This window comes from Gopherus flavomarginatus, chromosome 10 (genome assembly GCF_025201925.1).
Source record: "Gopherus flavomarginatus isolate rGopFla2 chromosome 10, rGopFla2.mat.asm, whole genome shotgun sequence".
Lineage (NCBI taxonomy): Eukaryota > Metazoa > Chordata > Testudines > Testudinidae > Gopherus > Gopherus flavomarginatus.
The window spans coordinates 76,199,892-76,213,220 of record NC_066626.1 but is presented as its reverse complement, the minus strand read 5'-3'; the positions used below and the strand labels follow the sequence as shown (position 1 = coordinate 76,213,220).

The window sequence follows — 13,329 nt, the reverse complement described above, 5'->3', positions numbered from 1 at the left end:
TTTAGCAAAGCTTTTGATACAGTCTCCTACAGTATTCTTGCCATCAAATTAAAGAAGCATGGGCTGGATGAATGGACTATAAGGTGGATAGAAAGCTGGCTAGATTGTCAGGCTCAACGGATAGTGATCAATGGCTCCATCTTTGTTGGCAATGGAGTGCCCCAAAGGTTGGTCCTGGGGCTGGTTTTGTTCAATATCTTCATTAATGATCTAGAGGATGGTGTGGACTGCACCCTGAGCAAGTTACTGGGAGGAGTAATAGATAAGCTGGAGGGTACGGATAGGATACAGAGGGACCTAGACAAATTAGAGGATTGAGTCAAAAGAAATCTGATGAGGTTCAACAAGAACAACTGCAGAGTCCTGCATTTAGGACGGAAGAATCCCATGCACTGCTACAGAGTAGGGACCGAGTGGCTAGGTTGCAGTTCTGCAGAAAAGGATCTAGGGGTTACAGTGGACTAGCAGCTGGATATGAGTCAGCAGTGTGCTCTTCTTGCCAAGAAGGCTAATGGCATTTTGGGCTGTATAAGTAGGGGCACTGCCAGCAGATCGAGGGACATGATCATTCCCCTCTATTCAACAGTGTTGAGGCCTTATCTGCAGTTCTGTATCCAGTTTTGGGCCCCACACTACAAGGAGGATGTGGAAAAATTGGAAAGAATCCAGAGGAGGGCAATAAAAATTATTAGGGGGCTGGAGCACATGACTTATGAGGAGAGGCTGAGGAATCTGGGATTGTTTAATCTGCAGAAGAGAAGAATGAGGCGGGATTTGATAGCTGCTTTCAACTACCTGAAAGGGGCTCCAAAGAGGATGGATCTAGACTGTTCTCTGGTACCAGATGAAAGAACAAGGAGTAATGGTCTCAAGTTGCAGTGGGAGCAGTTTAGGCTGAATATTAGGGGAAAAAAATCACTAGGAGGGTAGTGAAGCACTGGAATGGGTTACCCAGGGAGGTGGTGGAATTTTCTTCCTTAGAGGTTTTTAAGATCAGGCTTGACAAAGCCCTGGTTGGAATGATTTAGTTGGGGATTGGTCCTGCTTTGAGCAGGGGGTTGGACTAGATGGCCTCCTGAGGTCCCTTCCAACCCTGATATTCTATGATTCTACATATCACATGATATTGCTGTTCTCTGACTGCATGAGTGATTTTACTAAAATCTGGCAGAAGCAACTCAGAATCACTTATTGTGTTGTAGCAGATAAAAGGATTAAGGAAATCTAGAGAACATTAAACCTTGCTTTTAATGGAATGCACAGGTATTACCAAACAATGGCTGGATGAGATGGTAATTGACACATGGCAAATGTGCATGCATGCAAAATGGTAGTTGAGTTTGGTGTGGTGATATAATTTCTGGCTCATTTAATTGTCTCTGTTCTTTCTGAATAAAGGACTTTATAAATTGTATCACAAGATGGAAGTTGGGTCTGATGATTGGAACAGTCAACTGGGCATCAAAATCCTGGGTTCTATTTCCAGGTCTGCCATTAAGTACAGCAGTGCCCTTGGGGAAGTCAGTTAACCTGAATATTTAGCCCTATCACAAAAGGGTGCTGTTAAGTACTCTTACTAAAGTGTTTTGAGATCCCAGGATGAAGATTCAGGATCATTATTTTACCCAGTTCTTATATACACATCAGGCCCAAAAGATTTGCTCTATATTTACTTGGTGTATGCAATCCGGTCAAGCCAAATAACAGTGTTCTGATCAACAATGTTCAAGGCATGAAGACCTCTGGGAAGCTGAGTCATTTTGCAGTCCTCAACAATGTATGTCATGGTTTGTGGCTGCCCACACTGAGATAGCGGTGTGATAGCCGCAGCACAAGTTCCGTGTCTGATACAAAAACGAATGAGAAGGCTCCATTGTCTTTGTGGTAAATCAAACCCAGGATGATGCTGAGCGTGCTCTCAGAAAAGATAATTAATTGTCACTTTCTCTGGAGACCATGAAGCTCCCCATGTGTCCTCTACCATAAATCCCTCACCCGGTAAACTATCCACAATGGGTGCTGTGAGGGCAGACGACCTTGTGGTGGATTAAAAAAGTCTTTAGTTAATGGCAGATGTGGCACATCACACAATTTTATCACAAGATTTGCTCTCATAGGCTCAGAATGATGGGTGTTTGATCAAACATCCTTTGTAAGCAATAACAAATGAAGCAATATGCATTGGGGAAGTTCCTTCTCTCCTTGATTTAACAGCAGAAGGATTAAGGCAGGCAGTAAATTATGGGCTTGATTGTGCTATATGGGTGAGGGTAACAATTGTCATGTTAAATGCCAAAAAGTGATATCTCTACTCCTGAAAACTGGCTTTGACAGCTCTGCTGCTGACGGACTAATATAGACCTGCAGCGATATGCCTGGATGACAGATAGCTTATTGTCCCTTTTAAAAATACATATTTATTGGTCTGATAAGGAATGTGTTATTTCCACAGACAGCTGAAAATTAATCTAACCACAATGTCATCTTAATAGCCAATTACAAGGGATCTTTTTATTACCCGGTGGGATAGAGTGACTAAATGTCCCGATTTTATAGGGACAGTCCCGATATTTGGGGCTTTTTCTTATATAAGCACCTCTGCCCCCACCCCTTCCTGTGTCCTTATTTTTCATACTTACTATCTGATCACTGTTCTCAGGGATCACACAATTTCCCTAGAATTCAAACCAATCCTCTGGCAAGGGGAGGTCACTTCAACCAATTCTGTTCGGTCCCTGCCCCACTGAGGTTTGGGTCATGGCTGTGTGCCAGTCTCTTGGCTGCAAAGCTACTACACCCCGCACTAGACCCAGGATCGCATGCGGGTCTCCTTGACGGACAGGATGAAAGAACCAGGAATGCCTAACCTGCTCCTGACAGGAGCAATGGTGGAGGGTGAAGGCAAAGGAGGAGCTGGAAGAGGAGAATGGAAAGACAACCTGAGAATCACTCAAGCAGGATATAGGATTGTCATGATAAAGCAAAACATGTGTCTTGCTCTTGGGAGCCCTGAAATGTAGCTGCTCAGAGATCGAGACAGAGGGAGGGATGTGGAGGTGAACTGGGGGGAAGGGAACACATTCATTTCAAAGGCATTCAGGACTGACACAGGCAGACCTGAAAAGTGTGGAGTCTGTCCCCTACTTGCTCCAGCTTGGAACACCAGGACCAAATTCCAAAAGCAGAAAATCCATTGTGCTACTAAAGAGAGAAAGAAAGATAAGGAAAACAAAGAACTGAATTATTGTTCGCTTGTTTTTCTGAAGACACAAAAGAAAAAGCCCTAAATGCACATTCTGCAGATATCTGTGCTGAAGGGGAGTACAGATAAAATGTTTACAACAGGCTCAGCAGACAGGAAGACAATTCATATTCACACATGGGAAAGATGATATGATGGAAGCTTATGCCAGAAAGAGTAGGCTTGATATGACTATTGAACACATGCATGGCCTGAGTCATAAACCTCCAATACAGATGTCCAAATACTTTGGGAAGCATCTGTCCTGGGAGTGCGTGGATAGTCACAACACTATGTAGTGGTTAGTGCAGGAAACTAGCCATTCAGTACTCCTGGATGCTACTCTACCTGACTTACTGCTAGAAGCAAATTAGTGACCCTCTCTAAGCCTCATTTGACCAATCTGTAAAATGGGTATAGTACTTCTCTACATTACCAGAGGTTTTATGGGACAATGGGCCAGGCCCTCAGCTGGTTTTAAACAGTATAGCTCCACAGAAGCTGAGTGTTTCATTGTATAGTAACACTTTATGAATCTCAGATCAGAAGTGTTGTGTGCAGTAACAGAGTTGTCATAGTTTGCCCTGCATCATCCCTCTTTTAGGTAGCTGTCCCAGGAAAGCTGTCCTGGGACACTAAAAGTCCTGGGTTTTGCCAGTCATGCTCCCTCTGGATCCCTCAGCACCTGGTGGCTGTCCCAGGGGGAGCTGCATGGTGGCAGCACCTGCCCAGAGGCAAATCTGGCTCTGGAGTGTCTGGGAGTCACTGGGACAGGACACCTCAGGAGCAGCAAGCAGGATGGGAGAGCTGGGGGATGGCACGTCCAGTCACCTCTGTTCAGTTACCAGCTGCAGGGGTCACCACTCAGCAGCAGAGGGGTGGATTTGCCTGGCACAATGTTCTGCTTGGCAAGGTCAAAGCCCAGGGCAGCCCCAAGAGGAGAAACCCCCTGAGCTGGTACCATGTTCTGGGAGTGGGGTGGGCAGGTGGTATATGGGTTGTACTTGGTGGTGTATGGGGGCCAGCAACCCTGAGTGGCATTATTATTAAAAATCTCCTTTCGGGGCACACTTATGCTAGCATTGCACTGAGAGCTCTAGGACATTTCCAGTCTTATAGAGGTCATCCTCCGGCAGCTAGAAAGGCCACTGAGGCATGTGCAAGATGCATAGAAAGGCATGTGCAAGATTCATCATGTACCAAAGCAAATATCAAGACTTGAATTAAATTCTGTTAATTATCTTCTCCCAAAGCATTTGGACATATTGACAGCTCCAGAACTTGGAGAATTTAGCCACTTCAGACATTTTTCATCATCTTTTATACCAATGTTCAGTGCTCTGCTGAAAGGCTAATATAGACAAGAAAAGATTGACTTTCTGAAAGCTACAATATAGCTCTGAGCCTTAAAACCACAGAAATACACAAATGGAAAATGAGAAAGTCTAAGGAGGTAACAGAACCTACTGGAATAAGGATCATGGAGCATTTGACAGAGCTGTAACCTTTTGTAACCTTTGACCATGTTATGTGACTGAGGCCAAATCATAAAAATTGGTCTCTTGCCACCACTCCTGCGTGACACACCCTTATTTCACAAGAAACTGATCATGCTGGATATGCGTTAGTTTGGCATTTATACAAAAACTCATAATACAAAGCCCTTGGTTCTTGGAATCAGACCTCTCACCACAAAGTAAGAAAGGCTTTTACTCTGCTCTCATGCTCTAAGACCACATCCCTGCACACTGGGTTTTGGTTGGAGTGACCCTTCACCCAGGGAATATTTAGTACAGTTATTTTGCCCTCTTGTTACACAATAAGGTGAAATAGAATTAATTACTTCTATACTCAAAACTTAAAAGGAAAATTAATCAAAACAATCAAAATTTTCATGGCAGAGTGGTGGATAATAAAAATGCAAATTAAGCATGACCCTACTAACATGAGATCTGTAGAAGCAAGGATTGTGTGAGGCAAGTGGGAAAGAACTGTGTGAGAAGTTGTTGCAACCTTGTGCCGCTAATGAGGAACGTAGACTGGCGTCTAAATAGAAGTGAGAAAAATAAGATATCAAGATGGTGTATGTATAAACAAAATGCCGCTGTTGCTTATTATTGTATGTAACAAAAAGTATAAATACTTGCTGTAATTGTTTACCAGTGAGGAGACCTGCCTGGGACTGGGGCAACTCTGTGTCCTAGGGCACTCTCTCCCTCTATACAATTGTAAAGAGAACAAAAAGTATCTGACTCTGCTGCACCCAACCAAAAAGTGAGAACTAAGTTTTTTTCCAACAATACAAATGTATATATGTGCGTGCGTGTGTGTGTGTGTGCACGCGCATACACACACACAGGCCTTTTGGTATGCCTATAATGAATGGACATTAGACCTGGGCAAAAAGCAGAGAAACAAATTAGGAATATTTTCTTTAAATGTTTCCCTTTTTTACTCCAAAATTTGAAATGTAATAAAAGTACAAAGAAAAGTGACCAGCTACGTGGCTATCCTGCTGCAGTATTTTAAATTCTGAAATGTCATCAGAACATTGTAATGTGATAAATTTTGACCAGATATAATTCATACACAGTTATATTAATATGTAAAAACTTTGTTGTGAAACAGTTAAAGTTGCCTCCCCACACACGATATTACAAAACCATATACAATAAAAAAATTATTTAATATCCTCTGCAGCCCACAGCCATTTTATCATTGGTACAAGTACCGGACACCTGACATCATACTTCACCCCCTTTTCACCACATTACCTGTTCCCATCACTATTATGAGAGTGCTACATAGCAGCGGTATGACCAGTCCCTCAAAAAAAAAAACACACACATTTTTTCTATAGCAAGAGATCTTGATGAACCAGTAAAATTTGAAAAATACAGAAACAGCAAGTTAGAAAAAGAAACCCAATTCTTTGGTGGTGACTGAAAAGAAGGAGATGAGAAAATACGATAAAGAAGAATGGAAGAGAGTCCTTTGACTTTTGATTTATCTCCAGAAATTCTTCTTCAAGTGTGTCAAGAGACTTGTGTGTTTGTGTAATGGATTCCTTTGCTGTTTCTAGTCTAACTGCTGACCCTTTGCAATCCTGTCTGAGCACAGTCTATTGCTTCCTGTAATAACAGATGACTTCTCAAAGCACTCCCTCTGTGCTTTAGCACCACAATCTCTATCAGGCCAGCCTTATCCAAGTATGCTTAACTGGTTTACTTACAGTTATGGCAGGTTGCTCCCATGTAACCCATTTCGCTACAATCACAGTAAAAGGTGGTCCAGGACTGGGAGCATTTTCCTCCATGTTCACAGTAGTTGGGCAAACATCTAATTGGAGATGTTAAAAAAGCCAATTAATTTTAAGCATTTCAGCATTGATAGTACAGGCAAGAAAGTGTCCCATCCCCCTGAGACCACACACACACACACACGCACCCCGAGTCCTGGGACTGCATCACTTCACACAATGGCTGAAATACTTGTTTCTTCCTCTGATCTGTGATTCACTCGAAACAAAAACATTCAAAACCAATACCCTGTACCACACATAATACATTCAAAGAGAAGCCCTTACTGATAACAAAATACCCAGCTTGTTTTCGGTCCCTAAGAAACTAAAATGCCACTTTCATTTTGATCTCAGATAAGGAGAACAAATACCAGGTGAAAAAAAGCGATAGAAGACTTTATTTTTTCAAAAGAGAAGGCTTTTCCTCCCCCAGCCCTTCTCCTTTGGTCTAATGTGGTTTGCAGCTATACAAATTAAGCTGCACTTCAACTGTGGAAGCACAAACAATACATAAGCCTCAAAGTAAAGGAAAAAAAATGTGTTTATGAATTGTGTAATCTCTGCTCATCTCTTCATTTTAGTTGGTGTTCCTCCAAAGCATTATTGCCAAGTGATTATTAAAAGAAGAAAGAGGTATAACAGTATGCAGCAAGGGAATTGAATAGAAGCAGAAACTGTGGGAGGCAAATCTAATCTAATGTGAAGTAAGAAATTCTGATCTCCGTTATACCGGTGTAAAACCAGAGTCTCTTTGTTGACTTGGATGGAATTACACCAACGTAACTGAAAGCAGAGCTTTCCGCGATGTCTTTATTTCCTACCATATATTGAATAATCTCCTTGATGTTGTATGTTTCTTTTTTAAGTCAGTAACCTGTTTATACACAATAATTCACTTAGCTCTGGTCTACACTGGGGGTGAGAATCAATCTAAATTATGTAGCTGAAGTTGATGTATTTAGATCGACGTACCATGCTGTCTTCACCATGGTGAGTCGACTGCTGCTGCTCCCCTGTCGACTCTGCCTGCGCCTCTTGCCAAGCTGGGAGTACAAGAGTCAACGAGAGAGCACTCGGGGGTCGCGGGGACTAGACACGATAAATCGATCCCTGCTGGATCAATTGCTGTCTGCCGATCCGGCCGGTAGCGAAGACATACCCCGTGATGTAGATGGGAAAGAAAGACAATCCATCCACTCCACATGTACTACAACTGCATTATCTGTTCCCGTGCTGTAATCACCCAGCCTTTGCTCCTTTCCACGGCACAGATCCTCAGCTGGTGTAAATCAGCAGTGAAGTCAGTGGAACTATATTGATTTACACCAGCTGTAGCCCTGGGCAGGAGGGAGCATGCTCAGCTGCTCTGCGGGGATGGCACATGTCAGTGTTTTTTCTGTGGTTTGTGTCATCATTTACTAACAATCCCACCATGTTATTTAACTGAGCACAGCTTGCTTCCTCTAGGGCTCTGACAAACAACTCACTGTTTATATTCATACCTGGACAAGGGTGTCACTAAGCATAAAAGTACCAGATGCAAAACGCTTCTGTAACCCACACACCGTCTGGGTGTGGTATTCTGTCCCATTTAGTGGCACTGAGACCATGTCGAGATAGAGATTAAATGATTCTGCTCTAAAGGCTTAGCTAACAGACAGTGGGCTTTTAGCTCACACGGTAGAGGCTCATGCACTAAACTCCAGAGGCCTCAGGTTTGATCTCGCCCACCAACGACTGGGGACCGTCAGCGTTACACATGCAGTGGTCGTCTCTACAATTGCTCCACTTTGTACGTTTACATCGACTCTACTTGAGTTCAAAGCCTGTCTAGATCCTGATTCTCATGCTGATCCAAATACCGAGAGCCTGAACAGCATTTTTTAGGGAACAGGCAAAAAACCTGTGTTCTAGGTCCAACGCAAGGTTTCTGCAAAACCACCACCATGTTGGCACACAAGGGTGTCACCTTACAATGAAGAGTGCAATGTGAATTTTGAGTTGCACTAGAGTGAAACACAAAAGGGAAGAATGAGCAGGCAAGTCTAAGCTGAACATTCCCAGTCTTTTTAATCTCTCCTCGTATGGAAGTTGTTCTATACCTCTAATCATTTTTGTTGCCCATCTCTGTACCTTTTCCAATTCTAATACATCTTTTTTTGAGATGGGATGATGAGAATTGCACGCAGCATCTAAAGTGTGGACATACCAAGGATTTATGTCATGGCATCATTACATTACCTATCCCTTTCCTAGTAGTTTAGAGCAATCCCATGACTGCTCCAACTCATGGCAAGGCTAGAGCTAGCAAAGAGCAGCCTGCAAGATCCAGGAGCTGCAACCCTCTCCCTGACACATCCGGCCCTGTGTTTGGATGCAGGGGAGAATCTGATCCAGAGAGTCTCCTGTCTGAGACAATATGTCCTCTGGAAAGTTTCTGATGGCCAAATGAAAAGCGACCCATAGTAATTTTTTATAATAATGAGATCCACTAATGGCAGTGATGAAAATCTTAGAGGTCAGGTATGACAGGCTGTGGAAGTGGGCAGTGTTGGTATCCTGCACAGAAGCCTCTCTGCAAGATGACTCCAAAGAACAGTGTCCATGCTGTTGCAGGGAGCAGGGAAAGGATGGAACAACGAGGACAGCTGCTTTCTGTGACACAATTCCCATAACTTCTGTGAAGGACACTATTGCCATTAATTTACCTGCTGCCCCTCTCTAAGTCTGAATGCCTCACCCCTGAAAACATATTCAGGGGTAGCAACCAGTGTTGCGGGATTACTGCAGGAATTGCCATGCGAAGGGGCTAGAGGGGAAGTGGAGAACTAGGAGTCAGAGAAGAGGCAAAAGACCTCAACAGAGATCCATACAAATCTCAAGGTTCCACTGGCGATAGCAGGCAGATTCCTGCCTCTTATGGGAGACAGGAACCCTGGATGCCCCAAAGGAAGAATAAAGAGAAAGCACTTTCAAAGTGCCCGAGTTAGTCCCACTGACTTTCTCCATGGACTCAGGCGCTGATGAAAATTTTAGCCAAATGCCATAAATCCAGCCCCTTGCTGTCCTGTCCCCTTCACAGATGTACCCTGTGTAGTGGCTGACAGAGCCCATCAACGTTACTTGGCATTTGTACAACTCCATTTAGCAGAAAGATCCCAAGGCACTGGACCAATGCTAATTAACCCTCCCAGCACCCACGACAAGCAAGCATTCCTATCCTTATTTACAGACAGGCAAGCTTAAGCATGGAGAGATGCAGTGACTTTCTCAACGTCACCAGCATCTCCAGGAATGGAACACAGGACTCTTGAATGTCTATTCCCCTTCTTTAACATCTTTTTCTGCAAATTCCTTAAATCAACAACAGTTCAATTGAAAAATATATCTGCACACTCCCCACTTCATCCTAGAAAAGCGGGGTCGTCTAATGGATAAGACATTTCAAATCTCTGGCCAGCTTCATGGGGCAGAATTTGTCTCAGCTCTTATGTCCTCTGGGGCCACGGGACAACCCCTAATACAAGCTAGAGTAGCCATTAGGCTACCTTAAGTTTCACTCCCACTTCAGTGGATCACATTGGGCTTGCAAGGGTGAAGATTTGTCCACCTTAGCCATGCTTCCTCCCTCTGGCGACACATGTCTTCCCCTTCTTAGCCCCTGCACCAAAATGCTCCTTGTATCCCCTGCTTCCGTGGAGGCTTGAACATCTCAGTTATGCCACCTGTAAGACGGGGATAGTAATACCTACTTCAAAGGGGTGTTGGAAAGAAAACACTGCTTGTGCAGCACTTAAAAGATGTGAAGTGCTAAGCACAGTACTGTGTTAGCATCATTATCATCACTTACAGAATTGTATCATTAACCGATAAACACATTTTCTGCCCATTTAAGTTACCTCTTATGAATTAACCCTATGAAATAAAGTTAATTACTAGAAATTTGAGGTTTCCCAAAGGTCCATGTCTGATACTTAGCCACATATATTCTAACAGAACAGCTTTCCTTTAAACGCTTTAGAAGACAAATGGAAAAGAAAACTGACCTTCAACTTTCTAAAGACATTTTTCTTCCCCCAGTAATGCTCAAAATGCAAGTTGCATTGTCTGTATAAGATTTAATGCTGTTAATAAATTCAAAATTAGACTGTTTGCATTCTTTAGTCTATTTGCTTTAATTAGCACCAGCTGCATCGCTCTCGTTTTTGGTCAGATAACGAACTCTCCTAAAAGCTTCTGAAACCAATTTCTGTACAACTCCATGCTAAGAATTACCATAATTCCATTCTAGTCCAGCAGTTATGTGTTCATTAGAAGTTTAATTTATCCTAATTGCCATCGAAGCCAACATTAGGAAATAGCCATGATGAAAATTAATCAAGGGACAGATAAATTATTGGATGTCTAATTCTGCAATTGTCCCAGATTCCTGGGTCCAATTACATTATCTTTTTGTATTACAAGAGTGGCTACTTTTTAATCTGTATTGCGGTAGCGTCTAGAAGTTTCAGCTGAGATCACAGCTCCATTATGCTAGGCCCTGTCCATAAACATAGTAACAGACAGTCTCTGCCCCCAAGAATTTGCAATCCAAATAGACAAAGGAAAGGTTATCGCCATTTTTACAGATGATGAGAAACTAAGAAACTTGCCCATGATTTCATGAGGAGTCTGTGGCAAAGACAGGACTCCAGGGCTGGTTCCCTGAGTCCCAGGCCTGCACCATAACCACAGAACCATGGCATCACATGGCAGTTGATTTTGACAATGTTTAGCCAGTCAGGCCTAATTTCCTTCTTTAGAAGAAGCCTCCGAATTTAAAGTAAAACCAAGCTGGAACATACAGTCACTGGAGGCATAGCCTGAACAAGAGGAATAGCAATCTATGGGTAAAACACTTTGCTCTAAAATGCACGTGTGGGGTTCCCTCTGACTTCAAAGAGAGATCTGCATACACATGGGAGGGCAGAATTTGGCCCCTTTGATGGGAATGCTCAAAGAATAATGATAATAAAGTGACTTGAATGGAAAGACTGAAGAAGATCCATGTGTTTGATCTTGCATTTGGCATTAAATGAAACTGGTGCTTTCACTGAGCTCTTCATGGGCTCTGGATGATATCCCACAGTCAGTACAAGACATCACACATGCACCAGTCACTGCCCCCCCCTCCAGTTGGAGGGGGAAAATAGAAAAAAGGAGCAGTCCAGTACTAAAGTTCCACAGATTCTCTCTACTTTGAGGCACTTAAATAAGTGCCTAAATTAATCCCATAAATGCAATAGAAAATCCCAAGGCAAGAATCGTGTAGAAACGAATATGAAAACATCCAAATCAAGGTATTTTTAATATTAAATCTATGCTTGTTCTCTCTATATATATACACACACAAAGACTCACAGAAATGTAGGGACCTCAAGAGGTCATCTACTCCATCTCCCTGCACTGAGGCAACATTAGGTATATCTAGACCATCCCTGACAGGTGTTTGTCTAACCTCTTCTTAAAACTTCCAGTGACGGGGATTCCACAACCTTCCTAGGTAACATGAGAGAGTGAGTACAGATATAATTTTTAAAAAATACATAATATTAGCACGCACACACAAATAAAACAATTTAATAATAATAATTATATATTCTGAGCTACATCCTCAGCTGCCATACATGGATGCAGTTCTGTTGAAGTGAATGGAGCAGGGCCAACGGATACAAGCTGAAAATCGTGCCAACAGAACTTTCCATCCAATGATCTTAGACCACTTTCTAAATATTAATGACTCAAAAAACTCAGAACCCCCCCCTCTGAGGTAAGTCAGTAATACTACTCTGCTGAAGGGAAGAAAGTGACTGGCTCAAGGCCCAAAAAAGTCTGTGGCCAAACCAGGAACACAACATAGGTTCCCTGGCTCCCATCCCTGAGCTTTTAATAGACTAAAAGATATAATTGAGTGTATAGTATTCATACACCTTCTGGTTCTAAAATGGAGGGAGGGAGCCTGCTGGCTAGTGAGCTCAACAGTCCAGAGATGGGAAACTTTCAGGCAAAGATTCTGTGGATAAGTCCAACCCTTGAAAAAAAAGCACCAAGAGAGTTTTACTGTCCATGAAGTACAGAAAGATATTTTTTTCAGAGGTCTTATTGGACAGAGCAAGTTGCAGATTACACAAGTTAATCAGAACAATCAAGGACTTGGGAAGTAAAGTGTCAGGTGATCTAAGGATTTCAAAATGAGTGCTTAATTGGCAAAAGTGGTCCTTAACACTGGAACTCTCTATTACAGCTAGTTATAACTTTCCCCTCTCCCCATGAAATATGGCCTTTTCCCCCCTAAACTTAAAACTTTGAGAAAAGACTTTTGTGGTTTTGATTTTTTCTGTTATTTTTCTTGAAATTTAATTTTTTTTCCAAACATTGAACTTTTGAATTTTCAGGTTAATTGTATCTCCTCTTTTTTTCTCTTCCTTCATTCTACCCTCCCTTCCTCCCTACTCACCCCCCAAATATTGGTGTTGACTGCAATACAATAAATGATACCTTAGCTTGGGTTTGTTTTTTTCTCCTCCCTCTCTCACATACACACACTTTTTCATTTCTTTTTCCAGCTTTATTTTTGCCACTCTAACTTTTCAGAATGTGCTCAACTTTGGAAGATCTGGAGTGCCAGATAGTCTTTCCTTTTTGCCAATGCTTTCTTTTCTCAAACTGGAGGACGTTTTGAAAAGATACGGAGTACCAAAATGAAAAATGATTACAGACTATCTTGGCCTTCAATTCTTTCCATTAC

General features: G+C 42.4%; 1 protein-coding gene across 1 annotated transcript in view; it reads right to left on the bottom strand.

The window, feature by feature from the left end:
* CNTNAP5 (contactin associated protein family member 5) overlaps positions 1-13,329 on the bottom strand; it is a 439,165-nt gene that overhangs the window by 170,615 nt on the left and 255,221 nt on the right. Inside the window, exon 11 of the mRNA XM_050916993.1 lies at positions 6,474-6,580. Coding sequence (XP_050772950.1) covers positions 6,474-6,580 — 107 coding nt within the window. The remainder of the gene's footprint in view (positions 1-6,473; positions 6,581-13,329) is intronic.